The following is a 24,388-nucleotide window of genomic DNA, read 5'->3' on the forward strand; positions in this document are numbered from 1 at the left end:
TCAAATCATATTGAAATTTTATTTTAAGTGTATACCATCAGAACACTTAAGATGATACATAAAGCATGACTTATCACTACATTCTGATGTAGTTCTAGGGTAAAACATTTTTACAAAATCAGGTATTCCTTGAATCCATTTATATGTCATCGTAGCCAAAAGGCCAAGAAGTGATACTGAATCCATTTATACACTAAGAATTTGACAAAATGTTACTGATGTCATACTCAGATATTTCTTAGACAATGAATTGTGTAGAAATAAAATGGCAAGAACAAATGCTTTTGTTATATTTCTAATTGTCCTGAAATAACGTTAAAGCATTTTCCCCAGATTGATTTGTTTTGTTCCCTTATAATCAGTTGTTAAACAAACATCTCTTATAAACATTTACGTAATTTAAAAGGTGCACTAAGACCTGACACAATAACTATGCATATGCATGTGTAATTTCTTTATAAAGCACTTGTAAGTTTTAAAAATAAATATTAGGAATGCTATTCAGCCATTAAAGAAGATGGAGACTTTACATCTTTTGTATTAACCTGGATTGGGGTGGAACATATTCTTTTTAGTAAAGTAACACAAAAATGAAGAAGCAAGAATCCAAAGTACTCAATTCTAATATGAAGGCAGTAGATGATTTAATACCAGGTGGAGGGTACGGGAATGAGGGTCTGGGAAGAGTACAGGAAGGAGGGGGATGGGAGGAAGGCACACCTCTTAGGGATGGGGCACAATTATAAGACAGACTATACCTAACAAATACAATCAGTATAACCTAACTTGTTGTACCCTCAGTGAATCCCAAACAATAAAAAATAAATAAATAAATAAAGATTAGGCCATTCATATTATGAAAAAAATTGAGAACATCAAAAATGAACATACTTATTATGTTCATTTTACTTCACGCTGAAGTACTATGCATGTTTTAAAGGTTTCTGATTTATTTAAAATCATAGCAAAGATTAAAATTACGCTGAGTTTGAAAGATTAAAATTACGCTAAGTTTGAAAATGGTACCTATAGCCTTCCGGTGACTCCAAAGTAAAAAATAACTATTGTGACATTACTCCCAAGAAATACAGAAAGCAAGCAACATGAGTTTTCTAATCTTGAAAATAAAAATAAAGATGACTTTTAATCTTTTAATCAAGATTTCTTACAAATAAATTACTGTACAAAAAACTGAGCACTTACTTTAAATCAGATTATTAATCAGTGAATTGAATGCAATTTTAAAACACTCAATCTTTAATTAACTGATTGACTTTTAGCTTTTATTTAAGCACTACCTAATAACGTAATTGTTCAAAAAAAGTCAACATGTTAATAATAAACTCACATAAACAATAAATAATAAAGCAATACTCTACGTAATTACTGAAAATAATTGCTTTACCCACTTATTCAAGAAAATTGTCACATAAGATTGACGGTAATAGGGTAGCCAAAAATTACTATTTTCTATATTTCCTGCAATATTTTGTTACAGTTCTCCATTTGTTTATAAAAACAATTGGATAAAAATAATTGGATAAAATAATTTTTCATTGGATAAATGTACACAGTTTTGTCAAAGTGTTGACATAGAGTTTCCTTTCTGAGTCTGAATGTACATAATATTGTTTAGAAACCAAATGTTTTAAAAGACAAATAACTTGATTTTTTTTTTTTGCAGTTTTTGCCCGGGGCTGGGTGTGAACCTGCCACCTCCAGTTATGGGGCCAGCACCCTCCCCCTTTGAGCCACAGGTGCCACCCATAACTTGATGTTTTGACATAAACATCATATATGCAAGCTTTAGAAAAAAGTACAAGAGAAAATGTTGAAAAAAAGCACGCTTTTTTTCTCTACCTTTCATATAGAAAGAAGCTAAAACTTTTCATAACAAAGAGATAAATATAAAAATGAAAATTGCCTATGACTTTGAGAATATGTCCATGGTTGTCAATGTTTTCTCTTTCCCAACATGTTGTACAAAACTGAAATGGGTTTTTGGTAAACAAGAACTACTAATATAATATATATGCATCTATTGATTTTGCTCATCAATGGCCTTCACTTCTATAGATCCACTTGCTTGTATTTATCAAGACAATAAGGCAACAAAATTCCTTTGGGTAACACGCTCTCAGAGACCCTGATTGATATTTGTTAAGTTCAATAGTACACACCAGTGTTTCCCTATAGAAATCAATCTGCTGTGTGCACTAAAAGTGTAGTTCCTTCATCCTGAACCTGAAACTACAACTTCGGAGTCTCAAGTTTAGGACCCCAGGAATTCTTATATTTATTAAGATATACAGGTAATTTCTTTCTGCCAAAATGTGTTAAACTTTAGTGTACTGCTTAACTTTCCTCATTACGTAAATTTGAGTCACTAACTGCTGACTCTATTTCCTCATTTGTTAAATGTCATAGAATCTCCCACATTCCTTACTGTATTTGGAAAAGGAAAAGAGTAAAAATACAAGATAAACACTTGATAATGTGTTTAGAAGTGTGTATAATTTAATTATGAGTAACATCTTATCAGAACGTAGGTTCTACATGGGCTTGTATGATTGAATGTATAGTTCCGGAAAATACATAGTGTCATAATTTTTTTTTTTTTTTTTTTTGTCGAGGCAGAGTTCTACCCTATGCCCTGAGCAGAGGGCAGTGGCGTCGGAGCTCACCGCAGCCTCGGACTCCGGCTGTGGGCACCCTGCTGCCTCAGCCTCCGGGCCGCTGGGATTACAGGCGCTCGCCGCTGCGCCCGGCTGGGTTTTTCCATTTTTTTCACGAGTTGGGGTCTCACTCTTGCTCAGACAAGCCTCGAACTCCTGAGCTCAAGCAATCCTCCCGCCTCAGCCTCCCACAGTGCTGGGATTACAGGCGTGAGCCACCGCGCCCGGCTTTTATGTCATAATTTTTTAAGAAAGAATTAGGGAACTATGTTTATGGAGAGCTATGTATCATGTGCTTGAATAAAATACATGAAGAAAACTATTTGTCCTACTAATATGATCAGAAAGAAAATTAAATGATTAGAAGATTAAGTACTTAATTACTTCCTAAGAGTTTTGTTAGAAATGCATGCTAAGGTTTCGAAGCCCATAGCTCAGTTAAGTACGGTGCCAGCCAAATACACCGAAGGTGGCAGGTTCGAACCCGGCCCAGGCCTGCTAAACACAAATAACAACTGTAACCAAAAAATAGCTGGGCGTTGTAGCCTGCACCTTTAGTCCCAGCGACTCGTGAGGCTGAGGCATGAGAATCGCTTAAGCCCAAGAGTTTGAGGTTGCTGTGAGCTGTGACCATCACAGCACTCTACCAAGGGTGACATAACGAGATTCTGTCCCAAAAAAATAAAAGATAAAAAAAAAAAGAAATACGTGCTAAGCACATCAAAGATAAAATTATAACTCTCAGACTAATACAGCCTATAACTAGCTTTATTTCCATAAAACATACTGAAAGCTTGTGAAAGCATAGTATAAATAGCTGTTTATACTGAAAAGCAAATACTTAAAATATTTATTTATTCCATTAATTCTAAAATCATTGAGAATCCTGCTTTGAATCCTACCATGTTCCTATCTCAAGAAAAAAAATATGTTTTGAAGAGAATTATTTCTTTTCTGTGAACACTGCTTAATATTTGGTAAGTTTTATTATAGTTGAATATAAGTTGTATTTTAGAAAAACTATTTGAATTATCTTAGCTTGTTATCATGCCTAAAAGGAAAAAAAATAGACTGTCATTTTAAAAGAGTATGTAAAAGAAAACATAATTTTTTTTTTTTTTCTTTTTGCAGTTTTTGGCCAGGGCTGGGCTCGAACCCGCCATCTCCGGCACATGGGGCTGGCACCTCACCCCTTTGAGCCACAGGCTCTGCCCTTAATGTCTGAAACATCTTATGACATATGTAAACAATCTGCAGTTTAAACCTGGTATCTTGCTTGCCCCTAAGATTGTATAATAATTTTCCCAAGCCTCAAATACATACTTTTACATAAAAAAAATCTGTTCAATATCAAATTGAATCTCAAGAATTTTTTGTTAAATTACATTTAGTAACTGGATATTAGGCAAATAATTGATGCTTGTAGTCTCAGAAATTAATGATTTGATATGTGACTCAATTATATTTTTAATTTATTTATTTATTGGATTAGAAAACTTTTCATTAAAGCATTTTCTTTCTTTTTTTTTTTTTCTCTGTTGTTGTTGTTGTTGTTACTGCAGTTTTTTTGGCCGGGGCAGGGTTTGAACCTGCCACCTCTGGTATATGGGGCCAGTGCCCTACTCCCTGAGTCACAGCCACCACCCTTGGTTAAAGTCTTTTCATAAAAATACATTGAAAAATGAATTAAAAGGATTTTTTTTTAATGGAAGCAATAATATGAATAGATAATGTGTATGCTACTTTCGCTAGCCAGAAATATGCACAATTCCTGGCAGATGTGTACAGTGAACTGCTAATGTGAAAATTTAAAAATACAACATCTTCTTTGGGTAACCTACCACAGGACCTGGTCTTCCAGTTAGACCCATTGGGCCTGGTGGGCCTCTCAGAGCGATCTAGAAAACAAAATATATCCAGTTCAGTAATGTTCACTTGGAGTAGCATATTAAAGCACAATATTCATCCACATAAGCTACCCTGGAGTAACACATAATCAGCACAGATATAATAGTTACATGCTAGAAAGAGTGCCAAGTTACTGAAGAATTTACAAATTTCTAAAGTGACATATGGTATGTATAAGTATCAGATATTTTTTGCACTTTTTTACTTACATAAATATTATAACATATATAGTTAAGATTTAATCAACAATAACATTTAAAAGAGATTTTAAAACCAATCTGAAAATACTCGATCATTTTCTATTCTGAATTTACTTCAGAATAATGTGTTGTCTTTTTCTTTTAAATGTGTAGGTACAATTCTCATGTAATATATTTTTTAGAGGTGAACCATTTGAGGAAATTAAAATAATTTTTTCTCGAAATACTTTAGGAAAAATTATACTAACTAAAGCCAAACCCCACAAAGCAAAATTGGTCAGGATATGTTACGGTAATATGCACCTTTAACAGATCTCAACTTTAATGCTATAGAGACCGTATCTGTTTTGTATTATGGTGGGCATAATAAACTGGTAACATGCACTAGTGTCACACCAAATATTAGAAATGTGAAATTAGCATACTGAGAAGCTGAAACACACAGTACAAAAGACAAAAATCTGATAGATGTTAAATTAGTATGGTGCGCTTTTTTTGAGTATTAGAGTTTAAGAGACACTTAGATTTATCACAAAAGATATCAAAAATAATACTGTAAAAGAAATAGATGCAAAATCATATTAGAAAAGTGCACAAGATGAAAACAGGATCTCCAAAGTTTCACTACTGACTCACCATGAGATTTTTGACAATATACTTCTTAATCCTTGAGATTAAATATCTGAAAAATTGGAATTATAATGCCTGCTAACTAGTTTTCCAAGTAGGTTAAGAGGACTTATAAAATGAGGAATTCAATGACCTCATAAGATATTTCTTCTCATAATTTACCTTAAAATTGTTCAAAATAATGTAATTTTTAAAATAAATGATAGGAATCATTAGTATATTATTTTTAATATCTTAGATTTGTACCATGCCAACCTCTAATAAATAAATATATAAATTTTTCATTAATGTCATACATGGTGTAACCAAATAATGATCTTTTAAGATTAATAGATGTAGGAAATACATAAATAAATATTGAGAGTGAACTAGCATCTTATGTTTTCACATATTTTATACATGCAGCATTAATGACGATGTATAAAAATTTTTTTGCAGAAATAATTTATACTGGTTAGGAAGTGAGCAACTATATCCATACCAAGCATAAGTCCTTAATTTCCTTCTTCCTTAAAAGGAAAACTAATGCTATAAATAGTTATGTGATTTCTAATTCTTTTCTCTTTCATTCTTTTAAGTTTCTTATGTATAATTTCTGGAATTACTTAAAACACACAAATATAATTATATGTTTCATAACTCTATAGATAGTGGAAGCTTTCAATTAACAAAGAATTTTAAACTGGATATGTGTCCATATTAAGTGAATGTTGTAAAAATATCATAAATTATAAACATTAAAGTTCATTATATATGTTTGCAAGTTATTTTTATATACAAAAAGGTATATAAAAAAAAAGGTATATAAAAAAATTAAATTTTAATTTAATTTTCTGGATTATCTGAGATAGCTTACATAATTCAGAAAATTTAAAAGAACAAATTTGTTTCACACTTTATTCCCCTAATTCTCTTAAACTCATCAATTATTGATGTGCTTTAGTAGAGTAAGTAAAACTGGACATGAAAGACAGGGAGTATTAATTGCAAATCCATCATTTTTGAAAAAAAAATAGAAATTTTGTGTGTTATTGTGGGAGACTGCCAGAGTTATATACGGTAACTCTGAAGTTCTTTGTAATATTCGATTAATAAATACCAGTACCGGAAAAATAAATATAATGATAGCTTTTTTTCCAGTTAAATTCAATATACTCTTCAGAAGTAAGCATCCGATTCATAATAGTAGTATCTTCCATACGCACACACACACACGTGCTTGACACAGAATCAGTTTACAATAAGACATCATTATCCTTTCTTACCCGAGCCTGCTGAAGAATTGCCTGAGCCTGAGCTTCCTGAGCAGAGATGGTTGGTCCTTTGGAACCATCACCACCATAACGAAACTTGGAAGAGATAAGATAAAGAAATTCAAAATTAGGCTGTGTCAGATATGTGGTGCCTTGATCACTAGATAAAAATCGCTTACTTGAAATGGTGAGATTTTACAAAATTCAAAGTAACTCCATGATGTCATGAGACCTACATTTTTTTAATTTTTGTTGCCTCTTGTAGATGTTTTCTACTGCATTTTATCATTTGTAAAAGAAGAGACTAGAAATTATATTTTATTTTAAAATGGATAATCTCTGAAACTCTGGAATGAACTCTCATGCTTTTTAAATTTTTACAGATGTTACCCGCACTATTGATTCATTTACAGACATTCTAAATGTACTAAGTGATGATTATAGATCAATCTCTACTTCATTGATCAAAAGACAGAACCTCCGTGAACACTGATGAAACCTTCCTTGAGATATATTTATTGTGTTCACTCATTCATAAGTAATTATATTAGAAAATAGAACCTCCCTGATACTATTCTTCAAAATTCTAAAGTTCCATTCATATTTTCACTCAAAATGTAGTATTTACCAGAATTTTGTTTGGTAAAATTTCCTTTAATTTTTATTAGCTCAGAGGCTGCTTGATTGCAAGTATATCCACCTAATAGAACAGATTTTAATTGATCACTCTGTGATATTTTACAACAATACTTTCCAGAAATAAGATGGCAAGATATCAAGACATGTTTATAAGACTAGAAAATCATACCGGTAGCATCAACATAGTCCCAGGAGGACCAGGTAGACCGTCAGCCCCCGGTAAGCCAGGACGTCCCGGGGGCCCCTAGATGAATAAGTGAAATGATCACAATGAATAAAAATAAAACAATAGAAATGTATTGAAAGTAAAATAACTCGTAAAATTAATAACACAGTCTATATTATCTAATTTACATTTGCCCTCTCTACTTTATTTAATCTCCTTTTAGTAAGTATGCCTAGAAAGGATTGTATTTCAATGCACTAGCTTTAGATAATTTTAATAATGCTTGGTTATTAATGTATAATCAAATTACAATATGAATTTTGCTCAGAGTTTACTTGTAGTCTCAAACTATGTAAAATGATGAGTTGATACACAGTTTGAGGGAGTCAGTGTGAGAAAAACAAATAATTCAAGTTTATTTTTATAGTTTGATAAAAACAGAATTTAAATAATTAATAAAATATGTATTTAAAATTAAGAAACAAATTTAAGGTATATTTATTCTTTAAACAGATACTTAAATATTATTTACTTAATAAATTATGTAAATAGATAATGTAAGTATTTATTGCCAATAGAGATACTTTAAAATGATCTTAATCTTAACATGTTATACAATCATCTACAGAAAATTTCAAGACATGAAAATAAATTCTATGTATTACTTACTACTATATGCATATGAACTCAAATATTTTGAAAATGCATGTTAATGATAAATGCCTAACTCAGGGTGTGGCTTACTTGTACACAGTAATATTTATTTATTTATTTATTTATTATGTATTATGTGAATTTCTTATAAAAGTTAATTCTTAGAAAAGAGTTAATATTGATTCTACATTTAAAAGTTAACTTTCATTTAAAATATCATATAATATATATATCCTGCACAGGCTATAAATAATTTTTAAAGTAAGTTCCAAAATGGGTTCTACAAACAAACAAATCATGATTTTATTTTATTTTTTTAATTCTTTTCCTTTCTTTCTTTCTTTCTTTTTTTTTTTTTTTTTGAGGCAGAGACTCACTCTGTTCCCTCAAGCTAGAATGCCATGGCCTCAGTCTAGCTCACAGCAAACTCATACTCAATCCTCCTGCCTCAGCCTCTCAAGTAGCTCGGAATACAAGCATCTGCCAGGAACCTGGCTAATTTTTTACATTTTTAATAGAGACAGGGGTCTTGCTTTTGCTCTGGCTGATGTCAAATGACTGAGCTTAAGAGATCCTCCCTCTTCAGCCTCCCAGAATGCTAGAATTACCGGAGTAAACCACCGCACCCAGCCACAAATCACCATTTTAAATCCTAATGAATCTAGTTTGATAGGTATAATTTCATTTTAAAAAATATTTTCTAAAATTGTCAGATCATTTATATATATTTGTTAAGGTACAGTGTAAAGAGATGAATTTGTAACAAAAATTAAGGTTTTAAGGTCAACAAATTACAGAATCCTTTTTAGGTCATAAGAAAATATGGTGGAATTTAAAAATAAGATAATATTAACTCAAGTGACTGATTATAAATAAACTGCAAACTATATAAATGAGATTAAGTAAAGAGATCATGTAAAAAAATCTAGTCTAATAATTTTATTTTAAATAAAAAATTACAAAGAGTTTGCACAATTGACTGCTTATGTCCTTTAATTTTAAATACCTCTCAGCCAAACAGAAATTTCTGAAATACATAAAAATCTTCCTTCTTTAAAATTTAAATTAAAAAGTTTTTGCCTTTTATAAATTGAAAGTATTTAAAAAGTATAAAGCATTAATCCAATATTTTTCAAAGAACAAAAAATAAAAATTAAAAAATCACAACTTATTGGCTAGAACAAGAATGAGGAAAAAAGGAAAAATATTTTATAAGAAAAACTTTGGAGATACTCAACACAATGAGATATTTTTCTATGTAACCCAGGACTTGATCTTCAAATAAACTTTAGGTTTATTAAACCATTTTAATGGCGTCAAACTATCAATGGGAATGCCTGAAAAATATGTCTGAAATTCAAATTTGAGGTTTGAATATAATGTAATCAGTTCATATAAGTATATAAGTAAGGTGAAAACGAAAGTTTGCTTATTAATTATATCATAGATAAATGTATATTCCTTGTCCTCGCTTTAAAATAATCCTTTATAATTCTTTTAATCCCCATTATATGCTTTGATAACGGGATACCCTTTCACTTACCCTGTCGCCAGGATCGCCAGGGGGTCCAGTGGGCCCTGGCAGACCTGGAGGACCCATAAGACCCTACAGAGAAACACACCATAAACTGAGTCAGATTCCTAATCTCACTGGTTTTCAGGCAAATTCATCTTACTAAAATTAAAGACGACATCATTTATATTTCATAAATATATACTTGTCTACTAAACAGTTGCCCTATTTTTCTTCCTGTGAAAAGACAATGTATAAAAAACACTTTGTAACTAGCTCAGCTACTCTCAGGGTGGGAGAAACATTCCAAGGAAAAACAGGACAGGAGAACATACCAATGTAAAGTCCTTACTAAAGAAATGGGATACTCGTAAAATTAGATCTCAAAACTAAGACAACAAACTTGAAAATGCAGACATCTTTTAGTGTGGAGGCATTTTTTGTATATTCTTTTATAAGTAAAAGTATTTAAAGGCATCAGTATCATGTATCATTTCAGATGACAAGAATTCATTTAATTCCAAACAAGACAGAGGATTTCTTACAAGGTCTGGCAAGTGCAATCGCCTGAGAATACACAGACTGAGTAACAACATCAGCCTCATCAGGAAATCACAATGGAGTCTGATAACCACTCCCTGCAGAGGGACAGACAAGGCAGCTACCGTCTACCTGGAATTCCCAGTTCCATTCATTAAGATATAACTATACCTCTGTAATATAAATAAGGACGGCTTTTCTGTACTTTTCCAATTTTCAGGTGGAAAGATTAAAATGAGATTAAAAAGTTGCAGAGATACTTAAGCAACAAAAATATTTTTAAACAAAATTTACTTCCAGTGCACTTAAAACAATACCACTAGAAGAGACAAATTAGAAAGCAGAACAAGGCTATCAGCTCCTCTGAATCAATGTTTGCCTCTACAACATTCAAATTAGTCTAAAATATGCAAATTAGATTGATGTGATAGAAATCTTATATCTGATTATGAAAAAAAAAAGACAAAAATCATCCAAAACATTTACATACTGCAGGTCCTGCTGGGCCGGGTGGTCCTTCAACAAGCATACCCTATAAAAGAGATAAACGTCTTTACCAAAGAAATGTAACTACTACTTGTTAGAGACCTAGAATGCACAAAGTGAATTATCTCTTCTTATATAAAATAAACTATAAACATTTTTTCATAGGGAAGATAAGAAATTCAAAACAAGAGAAGATAGACTCCCTGCCCTCAGAGAATCTGTGAACTTACTGAAGAAAAAATAAATATTAAGATAAATAATATGACAAAGTGTTCCCAAGAAGGGTATAGACAAGATCTTCTTCCAAGTTTTTCCTAACATTCAGAATAAGGCACTTAATAAATACATGCTGTGTGAATGAATGAATGAATGACTAATTGATTGATTGATTGAATGAATGGAAGTGACAGCAAAGCACTTTAATTCAGGAAATTGAAAGTCCAGGCAAAATAAATATGGATAAAGATAAGACAAGCTCTTAAAAAGCAAAAAAAAAAAATGGGAGTACTATTTCAGGTTAAAAACTTTATTCTAAAAAGGTTATAATTCTACTGCAACTCTGGACTACTAAAATTATAAAGTTATTTTAAAAGGTGGTTGTAATGTTTCATACTCAGAACTAATTCAGCCTGAAAAAAATATTTTTAAAGCCTTTGGTGGGCAGGACATCATTTTGGAGTAAAGGGAGAGATAATCAACCTGGTCCTTAAAGTTGTATCGTTTTTATCTTGATTTTTTTTCCTCTTTCTCTTTTTTAATGTTTATATCCTTGAAATTTCTGAAGCAATTTTCATGGTGGCTATGAGGCAAGCAGTTAAATACTCTACATTTAGTTCTAACACATTAGTTTTCTCAAGTTGCTGATTGGGGGCGAGCAATAGTAAAATTGATGTCTAGTAAGAATTTGTTTCTTACCAATATCATGTGTAGTAATAACAGAATATAAATTTTAAAGAATAAATTTTAGATAGATAAAAGCTTAAATATTAATATTTAATATTAATATCAATATTTTTATATTATTGCATGCTGCAATTTGGATTTGTAACAGGTACGTATCTATGTCAGATAGCATGTTCCTAATAACGTCATTCATAGCGATTAGAGGGAAAAAATCATTGAATTAAAACCTAGAAAAGCTAAATTCCAACTATATCTTAATGATCAAACATTTGAAGCCTCGAGAAAGTTACCAAAACCCTTTTGATCTCAAATTCCTTGGTTTTAAAATAAGAGAGTTGGACCATACAAATTTCAGCCACTTTCAAATTCTGAAATTTTCAATGTCTATGTTTGCTTTGCTATGTTCCTGTTTTTCTCTAAAGGGTCTCATTAACTTACTTATTTGTGGCAAATTATAAACATTTGGAAATCAGGATTGTCAAGGACAATACACGAACATGCATAAAAAGTGAATGTGATGATAGTTCAGAATAAATATTTAACAATTTTGCCAACCTTCAAAATGCATTCACACCAGTACTTACAGGTTCAACCACTGCTGGTTCTCCTTTCTGTCCTTTTTCTCCATATACACCATGGCCATTTATCTGGTGAGTGAAAAAATTCAAAACAGCCTAAATCTCCATAAATAATAAGGCCATTTCAGTTTTTTAAAAGGAAATTTAGTAAACTATAGATATTTAAAGTAACTTATTAAAATCTGCTTTCATAAAAGAGGAAACTTTTAAAGGTTTAAGTAGAGCAAAAATTAAAAGGAAGATATGATAAACATTAGTACTGAATCTTGAAAGGAGATTGAAAAATTGTTTCTTAGAAATATACAACAAAAGATAAATAAGATCTATTAGACCTCAATTATTACTCCAATGCATTAAGTCCTTTCATCGAATTAAATTTAATGAAATAGTCTACAAACCAGAAATTAGACTTGCTACAAAGAATGATAATGACTATGTTTTAACATTGCCAATGATAATATATTTTTGATACAATTCTTTTAAACACTGCACTTTCAAATGAAGGCCCCAGGAGAATGGCCAGATAAAACTGCTGAAGATTTCCATGTAGAAGAATCTATGAAGGTATTGTGATTAGTGGCAAGCACTCATAATTTACATAAGAACTCAACCTGTATTTTAACCTTGAAAAGATGTCAAGACAAACATAAAAATATCCCCAAACTCAGACATACAAAGACACAGAGCGTAATGCCAACTTACGCTTGTTTCTGTAATATCAGTTTCTGCTGGTACACCTGGACCAAATTCTTCATTAGTGGGGCTTGTTGGTTTATCTTCATATTCTTTATATTCATAAAAATCATATTCGCCTAAATCTCCATCTACCAGAAGATCAGAGTCCCTGCCGTCTATTTCTTTGTTTTCATATAGTGTATCCTCTGAATTTTTCCTCTGGGAATCATAATCCTCTCCAGTTAGATATTCTTCAGTAAATACTTCTTCTACTGGATTTGGCTATTATTTATGTTGCAAGGAATTGGAGAACATGAAGTTTACGGTTAGTAAAGCATGGTAAGCATCTGGAATTACACTTTGAAGGCATGTGAGGAGAAGCAATTGTTCTACTATTATTCAAGCGACTCTAAAGACCTACAAGGGTAGCTTTTCAGTATCATTGAAAGAAATACATTTGCACATTGGCATGTACAAAGAGATATTGCTTTCAAAAACCTTTTCCCAATAAACTGCAAATATTCACATGGAGTCAACATGTGTATTTGCTTGTTCCATTGGGGAAAAAAAAAACTTCCTGGTCAATTTGACATTTACTTTAAAGTTTAAGATTTGAACAATAAAAAATGCATATACATAAAGCTTCACTTGACCTTTAAATCTCACAGAATGTTATTATGAAATACACTTGCTACAAGAATAAGCCTTGTAAGTTTGACTCTCATCCTAGTAATAAAATAATGATGCACATATAAATTGAGATTTATCATTGCAATGATTAGGCAGAGTACTTTACATGTAGAGAAGTAGTATTCAGCCAAAGTGTTCTTTCGAGTAAATAAAATATAAATTATATTCTCAAAATTTAAGACAAAATCTCATGAAGAATAGGGAATAAATATTAATTTAAAATTAAAAGTTGTAACAATAATACTTCCTCAGAGATATATAAAATAAACCTGGTATAATTTTCTGTTTCTTATAAGTAAATCCTTAACAATGGAATAAATTTGTATCATTTTTATTGTGTGAATTTTGCCCTTATTTTGATTCTGATGAGATTCAAATCAATTTGTCTTGGTTGTTTTTAAATTCCATTTTTAAAGTAACTTGTTTTCTATGGTATAGTTATGCTACTTATTAGTGCTGAATTAATAAGCAGCATTACATAAATCACATGAATGAAAATATGTGGTATGTGGAGAAGTAATTAATTTAGCAATTTTTAACTAATACAAAATGCTCAGTAACCATAATATTTTCAGACTCTTAGGTAAGGAATATAAACACCAATAGAGGGTGCATATTTTCCACAGTCATAATATTATTAGTTACGAACTAAAAAGCTAGATGAATTTGAGTAGGTAAATAAACATCTTGAATCAATATATCCATTTATGGAAGAGTGCTAATTAAACTAAAAGAAACGTAGCAACCATTGTCAACTTACATTTTTACTATTTAAAATTTTGTGTTTGCATGCAAAGCACTAAGTTATTGGTCTTATTGAGACATTTCATATAAATTTTCTAATAACTAATACATTTTCCTTATATTCATTTCTGATAAAATTATAAAGAGATATATTCCAGATATTTAACAGAGTTAAACTGAATCAGATGCTGTTTTTTTTTAACATGATCAGAATGCATGTGCAATATGAAATTCAGGAAGATTGATTTTTACGTATATATACTTAAATATTTTATAGAAATTAATGGAAAGGTTAAGATATACATACTATCATTATTGTAATTAAGATCAAATTCTTAACAATTTTGAAATTATAAATAGCTATTAAAATAATGCTACATTCTCTCAAAATGCTTGCTACCCTAAAAATGCATGATTATCTGTCAGATGAAATAAAATTTTAATTGTATCATTTCATGATACAATTTTCACTTTACAGGATTCTTCTCACAGAAGGATCATGTTGTGACTATCCCTCATCACAACATAGTGAAAAGCTTGCTCAATTCCAGAGCAATCAAGATAATGGTAACAGCCAGTTCAGTCGGATCAATTTAGCATTTGCATGAAGCAAAGAGTCAGGTGAAACCTGAATTGACATTGATCTAGAATGAACTGTTTTTAATAAGAGTGTCAATGCTATTATTTCTCTTAGTAAAAGAATGAAAACGTCAGATGTTTGAGGGATTATAGATTCTTCCAGAGTGAGGCAGATTTAAATCCATTACACACTTTAAAACGTTGGGCTGTGTTTTAACACCATCTAAGTGTATTACCTCATTTGTTCCAGACACACGCCGAGGAGCTTCTGTCTGGTAACTTTCCATTGTTCCATAATTGTATTCTTGAAAATCATCGACAACATTGGCCTAATGATAAATTCAGGAGAAAGACAATTAGTACACGTGTAAGGTGATCTCAAATATGTGGAAATCATGATTGAATTGGGTTATAGGATTAGCTAAATGAGTATTTATTTATCTAGTGGGGTTAAGGCTATGACTCATCATCAGAGATCTTCCAGCTTATCTAGGATAGATCTTGATTGCTTTTTCTTTGCTACCTTTACCCCTAGCTTGGCTTTTGCTGATGCTTGATAACTTTTCTTCTTCTTGGATGAAAATGTTTCAGATTTGGGGGGTGTAAACTTTTTGGGCTTTTCCTTTGAGTTAGTGGCCACTGTCCTCGTCTTCTTTTTGAAATTGGATTTCTTTTTCTGTAAAATGTGGTGAAAGATGGAATGGAAAACATAAATAAAGTGAGAAGAGAAATAAAGGGCAGGGATGAAAGGAAGGGCAAGCAAGAATCAAGGGCATGATTCTTCAGGACAGGTACTGTAAATAAAAATCGCAGTTATTGGTTCAGAGAAATAAGATGACCAAAAGGTTTATGACAAGTTGGAGGAACAGTCGATATAAGGAACCACAGGGTGACGGACAGCAGAACACCACACACAAAGGCACTGCTTTGTTTTTACCTCCGTTTGTGCTACTGTCTCCTCAGTTACAGGGGGTCCCTCTGTTACACTGTCAGCCTCTTTATATTCTGCTTCCCCATACTCATAGTCATATTCGATTAAATCCTCAGGCGCATACTACATTGCAAAGGAAAAAATATCAGGCAATTTTGTTAGTTGCAAGTAATACAATTAACAAGATGGGAGTCATCTTAACTTTTACTTGGTGTAAACGTTAAGAGACGAGGAAATACTGTAATTTAAAGTTATTTTGTATTACATGGGAGTATTATCCTGTCTTACCCAGAGTATAATAACATAAAAGTGACAAAGCATGTTTCCTATGAGCCGAACAGTGGTTAGGATCAGGATAAAAGTAAAAGTTTTGAATAAGAATTCAAACTTTTACTTATCGAGGGTTCATTCAAATATAGCAATTATGTACTTGGACATAGCTATCAAATAAGCATGTTATTTTTGATTTGTGAAAATTCCTATGCAGTATTCCCCTCTAAGAGTTTTTACAGTCATTTCCATAGGTACTTTTTTTTTTATTATTAAACTACATGTTTGAAAATAAAATGTAGAGAGAAGTCTTCCCAACTACAAAAGGACTTTCTATCTACAAGAGATGGGAAGAAGAGGGAGAGGGAACATGAAATAAATCGAGAGTCTCATCAAAATGCTGTATGCAATAGAAAAATAAAAGCTTAAATGTATTCAGCAACGTCTAAAGTCCTATGGATTTACCTAAGATCACAATGGGCTCAAAATAGTTTTGAGACATTAAAAGGCTCAATTACATTTGCATATAACTAACACTCTATTTCTACCTTTGAAATTAATTACTTTTTTCTCCTCCTAAAAAAGAACATACTACTTAGGTATCTTAAACTAAATTCACATTGAAAAATAGTATTTTATATTAGATTCTTCTGCATTAAAAGAATATAACTAGGAAGAGGTATGTTTCCTAACAGAGGAAAATGAAAGACATTTAAAAATACATATCGAATTGTGGGGAAAAAATAATTTGTTTACCTCCAAAGCTAAATATCTTTACAAAATTTTAATTTTTAATCAAGAATATAGACATTATGAAAAATAAAATAATTTGTTTTAATCTAAGTAGATAAATAGGATAAGATCATATATAGCATAAAAATTAAGAACCTTGGGCAGCGCCTGTGGCTCAAAAGAGTAGGGCGCTGCTGGCCCATATGCCAGAGGTGGTGGGTGGGTTCAAACCCAGCCCCCGCCAAAAAAAAAAGAAAGAAAAGAAAAAATTAAGAACCTCAACAAGACCAAACTCTAAATACATACATATAGATGCTAAAAGCAACCTATATTTGGTAAAATTCAAGTTATGTACCAACTGGACCTCTCTTTGCATTTCTACTATGAGTCTCTTTTAATCTGCCAGCAAATAATTGTTGTTCACAAATAAGGAAAGTGTGATCACAGCACCCTCTAATAAGCTCTATTTGGTGTACAGAGCAGTACAAATGAACGCCAAAGTCACGAAGACATTGGTACATGTCTAAAACTGAGCCGGTGGCAACAATATTGTATACCTAGTTCTTAACAAAATACTTCCCCACTATACTGAAATTTTCTAGATGATTCAGCTGAAGGTCATATTGATATACGTATATACATAGGCAGTCCTTCCGTGTTCTTCAGGATTGCTAAAACTCCAATTTAACATAATTAATAAAAATATTTATAACTGTATCTCCCTAGAAATAACTTCATAATCAATGGAAATGATTCAGCAAAGCTTTATTTCTATTAGATTATATAGAATTTGGTAAAAACAGAAGTGTATGTGTATATACACTATGCAGATACTCAGATTAATGCCACTTTACGTATTTCCCTTATACCATACCTTTGCAAGCAAGATAGCATGCCAACTATTTCTGGGAAATTTAATTAAGCATTGTTAATAACATTATTAATTAAATAAAACAATTAAGTACCACATTTAGCTACATATTAAATAGACCTTAATGGAGATTGAATATTATCTAATAAGAATTTTTTTTTTTGAGTTATGGTCCCTGAAGCTGGAATAAGAAATATTTGATTTCTATAACTACTAGCTGCCAGCTTGCAGTAAACCTGAAGGGAAACGATTTTAAAATTAAGCAGACTTTTCAGAATCATATGTATCTACAATGGATTTTAAAAACAAACAAAAAAAAAGAGTAAGTAAAGGGCTAATTTTAACTACGGAAATTTAAATGCATTTTAAGTGATGTTTGTTCTTCAGGCATATAGATAACCTTGTACCACAGAAGTGAATTAACTTTATATTATCTTTTTCTCTTGTTGGAGGAAACCTCTTCTAATCTCCATAATTTTCTTTTTTATTTGAACACTTTCCAAATGAAGACAAACTAGGCTGGCTGTGGAAGAAAGGAGGAAATAACATGCTCACCTCCTCTGGCACTAAAGTGCGTCTTTCTCTTAGAGCTTGTTCAGGGGGTCAATGGAAAAGTCACTGCCTTTGCTCTCCTGTTTATCTGCCCAGCCTCCCCCTTTTGGTGGTACTGAGTAGACTTAGCGCATTGCTGGCCTCCATGAAACCTTATGACCTACTGTTGGAGATGATTCTCCTTTCTCCCTACAGAATTTTGAGGATGGCTTGAGACAGAGAAGAAAGAACTAGCTGTAATCAGTCAGATGAATATACGCAAAAAGGCATGAAATGATGAAGTAATTTCAGCCTCGATCTGTGAGTAGTCTAGCAGATATCAGAGAATGTGAGGAGAAAGCATCTTCTTCTGAAAATGTCACAAAGTCTACATATTAGTTATAAAAATAGTGACATTAATAAAAATCCCTAAATCTATAATAATGAGCAAAAATGATAAATTTTAGGGGAAAGATGATAAAGGTAATACATTTTGAGAAATTATTTTTAAATGCCTTTCTAAAAGATTATCTTTCCTTTCCTTTATTTTCCTCTTAGATTCTTTGTAAAAAAAAAAAAGAAAAAAAGGATACCAGTCACCTACTGTATATAAGGCATTATAGCATTGTGATTCACTAAGAAAGAATCATCTATAGATTTAACGTCTGATTTCTTATAAGAGAGGGAGATAATCTAATTTGATGAGAAAATCCCAAACCATCGAAATTTTAATATTAGTTGGTCTTCTATGTAAAAGGAACTACATAGGTTCAAACTGAATTAAAATTTAATGATGGTATCACTAAAAATGAAGCTGTTTAGATTATACATCTCATTTTATTGTCATAATGCAATGATGTTCCAAGCACATAACCATTTGAATCTTAAGAATGGATGAAGTTAGAACATATTATTTAGAGGACAGTAAGTAGACAAAACTACAAGTTGAAACAAGTTGGCAAGAGCATACTTGGAAAGAGCATAATTCGTAAAACTTGGCATATTTATTAGCATAATAAATATGCAGCATCACAAATTAGTCAAAAAAAGCAAAATAAAATACGTGGATAGGTGATGCTCTAATTACACCTTAGGTTCTTTATTCACTGGAAAATAACATTTCTTGCTATTTTGTATACATAAAACATCTGATAAGATATTAAAATATATACAGAATATACAATATAGCATGTTAATGGATATAATTCAACATCAATAAAGGGGCTGCTTACTGATTTGATTAGCTAGCTGTCTATGCAGGTATAGAATGCTTATCTTATTGAATTATCAATATAATTTAGAGTTAGGGAAAAAAGTGACAACTAATTGTAACCAAAAAAATATAAAACAAAAACTTCACTGTGACACATTCAATATAGAAATCTGTAACAAGGGCGGTGCCTGTGGCTCAGTGAGTAGGGCAATGGCCCCATATGCAAAGGGTGGCAGGTTCAAACCCAGCCCTGGCCAAACTGCAACAAAAAAATAGCCGGGCGTTGTGGCCGGCGCCTGTAGTCTCAGCTGCTTGGGAGGCTGAGGCAAGAGAATTGCAGAAGCCTAAGAGTTAGAGATTGCTGTGAACCGTATGACGTCATGGCACTCTACCTGAGGGTGGTACAGTGAGATTCTGTCTCTACAAAAAAAAAAAATAATAAAATAAAATAAATAAATAAATAAATAAATAAAAGAAATCTGTAACAAATGCTGTTTTTCACTGCATCACCTAACCAGACTGTCATGCAGTTTCTATTATAGCAATGTTTTTCTCATCAAATGCTTCTAGTAAAAATCAGTTTGATCTCAATAGCATGGTTTTTTGTTTTTTGGGGTTTTCTTTGAGACAGAGCTTCAAGCTGTCGCCCTGGATAGAGTACTGTAGCATCACAGCTCACAGCAACCTTCAACTCCTGGGCTCAAGCAATTCTCCTGCCTCCGCCTCCCAAGCAGCTGGCACTACAGGCGCCCGCCACAACGCCTGGCTATTTTTTGGTTGCAGCCGTCATTCTTGTTTGGTGGGCCCGGGCTGGATTCGAACCCGCCAGCTCAGGTATATGTGACTGGCACCTTAGCTGCTTGAGCCACAGGCGCCAAGCCTCAATAGCATGTTAAATATATACATCATCAACTAAAACTTTAAAAGGCAAGTTTAATTTTAAATTAATATTACAAGAATGATAAAAATTATCTTGTTTTAAAATAACTCGACTTACCTGGCATATGGCATTAAAACATGGAAACAAAACAACTCAAGATGATACACTAAGAATGTAAACTTCCTTGTAAAAATTACAACCATCTCTGTTGCTAAAAAATAGAAGCTTTATCTTTCTTTTAAAAGGAGAAAATGAATCTCGTCAATCTTGAACATATACTCTAAATGGTATAAATTTTAAAATTAAGTCATCACATAAAACCTCAGATATAAAAGCCTGATAGGTATTTTACCTATCATATCAGAATTCATGGAAAACATGTTTAGTAAATCATGAAGAAATTTTTAAAATTGAAGCACTTGAGAACTATGAAACAGACAAATAAAATATTCAAGTCAATTCTCTTTGCTCTCTCATATGTACTTTCCTTTAGGCTTCTTAAGACTTTACCCTGTTTTAAAAACAAACAAACAAACTGAAATTAAGTCATAGGAAAGATTTATGCAACATAATTCACTATTACACCTTAAAATGAAAAGTAGTGTCGAAATGTATTTGTGCTACTTAAATTGTAATATACAACCTGAATTACATGCAGAAATAGCATAAACCAAAAGATCTTAATCTGTAACTCAAGGGTGACCCTAATAATATACATAAAAATGGAAGAAAAATAATATTTGAGCTATTTTTTGAGCAGTCTTGATGTTTTCCAAACTTTTATCCCCCTCATCTAAAATTTAACATTTAAAATTAGGACAAAAAAAAAGACGATAGTTTTGCTCCCAACTATACAATCCCTTCCATTTCAGCTATTTTGTAATTTCTCTATAATAAGTTTTTTTAATCTCCTAATTATTCAAAACAGTCTGAAAACTTTAGAATTCTAATATAACTTTCTCCTCTGGATGAATTCCTAAAGGCCTGGTGAAACAGCAAATACACCAGAAGACATGTTACCCTCTATCTTAAAAGCTGTGTCAATTTCAATTATTTAAACACTAAGGATAGAAATAGAGCTGTTAATATTATGTTTTTCTTACCTCGCCCTAAAATAAAATATTCTCATGTTATGCAACATACAAGTGAGGTATCTCTATTTCTAATAAACTTAAGTAAAAAATGTTTAAACAAGAAGAAAAAAGTTCCAAAGATCTTCAAGTCACTTCTTCCTAGAAATATTAAGACATCATAAAATACAAAGTGTAGTTTAATTAAAGTAGAATAAACATGTGTAATTCAAAAAACTGCAAGGTTATGTCCGTATCACTGAAATGAGAAGAACTGCTCTGATCTTGCACTGCTCACCTCATCTGTCTGAGGTTCTTGAGCCTGAGCAGCCTTGGGTGCTGACGAGTCACAGTCTGGACTATAATGCTCACAGTAGTCATACGCTGCCTTGGGGTCACCTGTGATCAACAACTGCTGGATGTCTCCCTGCAGAGAAAAAGACATGGATACAGTCAGCATATTCAAATACACATAGATAAGAGCAGGGTTTAGTCAAGGTTTATTTTTAAATATTTGAAGAAGAAAAATCACTTATATTTCAATGTTAAGAATAATATGACAGGATTAAGAAACTCCCATTCTATGTATCATCTCTCAATATTAGTAGTTTATTCTACATTAATTTGTGGTTCAGGGTACCTATGCTCTATGCATCCATTTGTTTAAACACCGTTAAAATCATTCACAGTTTACTCTTAGTGATAAAGGACAAATGAAATATATGGTAAGTAAAGGGCTGGTAAAAAAAGTCAATACATTTTAAACACAGTAAATATATAAAGGATAATGTTACTCTAATACTAGCTAACTAAAAAGCTCAACTAACCTAAGCTGAATTGTTATTGTTAGGCAAATTTATAAGAGATTTCTTAAGTAAAAGATCCAACTATTGTGTTCCGTTAGCAAAATCAGTATTAAAAGAAATTCCTATCTACAAAGAATGAAAGATACAGAATAAAGAAATGAAAAATACAGACACAGAAAAAAATCCAAATTATAAAGAAAAATGCATAGGTTTGTGCATTTTTATTAAAAATAAGAGATCCTAGGTGGGTTCGAATCCAGCCCGGCCCGCCAAACAACAATAATAGTCTCAACCAAAAAAAAAAAAAAAAAAATAGCTGGGCATTGTGGTGGGTGCCTGTAGTCCCAGCTACTTGGGAGGCGGAGGCAAGAAAATCGCTTGAGCCAGGAGTTGGAGGTTGTTGTGAGCTGTGATGCTACAGCACTCTACCCAGGGTGACAGCTTGAGCCTCTGTCTCAAATAAATAAATAAATAAAGATATATATTTTAAAAAATAAGGGTATGTAAACATGCATTAAAAAATCACTCATTCAGAAATCTATGTGTTTTTAATAAAATGAAAAATATTAATAATATTTAATAATAGAATTATCTAAAAAGTTTTAATTTCTGGAGCTTTTAGAATCTGTGTAAACAAAAGATAAATTCAAACATTCTGCTCTCAAAGCAACCTATTTTTGCTTGGATTTATTTCGTCCTGAGACAAGTCTGTAGGTCATGACAATATTAATTCAGAATTCTATCCAGGTTCAGAGAAATATCTGGGCTGGTATTCATTCAACTTAGAGATTCAAGATCCTGTAAGTTTGAGCACATACATCTGATTCACAGAAATTCTGATCCAGTCTGAATAATTTCAAAGTCATTCCAGCTTTCTTTGTATCTTATCAACAGGATTTATTTAGAGTCCAATGAGTACATGGACATTAAATTACAAAAATCTCTACAATTAAGAGCCAACAAAGAATTCATACCGTATTTGTAATACAACATTCATGTATTCCTTAACAACAGCTTATTGAGAAAGTACTATACACAAAATATTGAACGTAGTATGGCAGATACGGAAACAAACCTGATGTAATCTCAGCTCTTTGGGGAGTGCGATATAGTATTTAAGAACATTTTAAACCGTAATAAAATTCACAACTTGAAGGGATATAAGCAAAGTAGTATAAGAAATGCCAGGAAAAGAATATAGATTATTTAATTCTGGCAGTCCATCTTTTATTAAATACTTTGGTTACTACCTGTGGTGTAGCAATACCGGTATTTTTATTATTCTTTTTTCTAAAGAGGTATTACATCCACATTCTTAAAATGAGCATTTATTCTTCTGGTACAAGCATCTATATTTCCATTCCTACATTTCTCTTTTTAAAAAATAATAGCTCTAGGGCGGCGCCTGTGACTGAAAGGAGTAGAGCGTTGACCCCATATACCAGAGGTGGTGGGGTAAAACCCAGCCCTGGGCCAAAAAAACTGCAAAAAAACCCAGCTCTATTGAGATATGATACATATGTAAAATTCATTCTTTTAAAATTTACAATACAATGGGTTTAGTAAATTCAGAGTAGTACAACCAATCACCACTACCGAATTTCTTAAGATTTTATCACCCCCCTTGATTGTTTGAGTATGATATGCTTACGTGTAAGTTTCTTCAAGTTTATCCTACTCAAAATTGCTGAGGGTCTTAAATGTGTAGATTAACATGTTTCCTCAACTTGTGGAAGGTTTCAGACATTGTTTTTTTAGTAGGTTTTTTGCCCTTTACTCTTACTTGGATTCTTATTATGCCTATGTTGGTATGTTTGATGGTATCACACAGGTCTCTGAGGCTCTGTCACTTTTTTTCCCACATATTTTTTCTTTCTGTTTCTCACACTTGATCCAATCTCCCATATACTAATTCTCTGTTCTGTCAACTCAAATCTTTTGAGCTCCTCTATCAATTCTTTTATTGCATTATTATACTTTTCAATTCTGATACTATACTTGGTTCTTTTATAGTTTCTATGTTTACTGCTATTCTCTACTTGGTAAAACATCATTATCATATTTTCATTTAGTTCTTCAGTCATAATTTTCTTTAGTTTTTAAAGCGTATTAATACTTACTGATTTAAAGTCATTGGGGGGTAAGTACAGCATCGGCACTTCTTCAGAGATAATTCCTAATTTGCTTTGATTTTGTTTTTACTTTGTATAGTATGTGATTTCCTGTTTCTTTGGCTATCTCATAGTGTTGA

At 31.9% G+C, this 24,388-nt stretch overlaps 1 protein-coding gene across 3 annotated transcripts in view; it reads right to left on the minus strand.

Annotated features, from left to right (window-relative positions):
* Window positions 1–24,388, minus strand: part of COL11A1 (collagen type XI alpha 1 chain) — a 209,532-nt gene that overhangs the window by 130,821 nt on the left and 54,323 nt on the right. For 2 of the 3 annotated variants that reach the window (XM_053591954.1, XM_053591953.1), the window contains exons 5-14: window positions 21,630–21,758; window positions 15,771–15,887; window positions 15,070–15,162; window positions 12,848–13,102; window positions 12,152–12,214; window positions 10,669–10,710; window positions 9,669–9,731; window positions 7,475–7,549; window positions 6,679–6,762; window positions 4,517–4,573 (exon numbers count right to left, since the gene is read on the minus strand). In XM_053591954.1, coding sequence (XP_053447929.1) covers window positions 4,517–4,573; window positions 6,679–6,762; window positions 7,475–7,549; window positions 9,669–9,731; window positions 10,669–10,710; window positions 12,152–12,214; window positions 12,848–13,102; window positions 15,070–15,162; window positions 15,771–15,887; window positions 21,630–21,758 — 978 coding nt within the window. Of the gene's footprint in view, window positions 1–4,516; window positions 4,574–6,678; window positions 6,763–7,474; window positions 7,550–9,668; window positions 9,732–10,668; window positions 10,711–12,151; window positions 12,215–12,847; window positions 13,103–15,069; window positions 15,163–15,356; window positions 15,510–15,770; window positions 15,888–21,629; window positions 21,759–24,388 lie in introns of all 3 variants that reach the window. The other variant, XM_053591955.1, reaches the window with a different exon arrangement.

The sequence above is a fragment of the Nycticebus coucang genome, chromosome 5 (assembly GCF_027406575.1).
Source record: "Nycticebus coucang isolate mNycCou1 chromosome 5, mNycCou1.pri, whole genome shotgun sequence".
In the NCBI taxonomy this organism is placed as follows: Eukaryota; Metazoa; Chordata; class Mammalia; order Primates; family Lorisidae; genus Nycticebus; species Nycticebus coucang.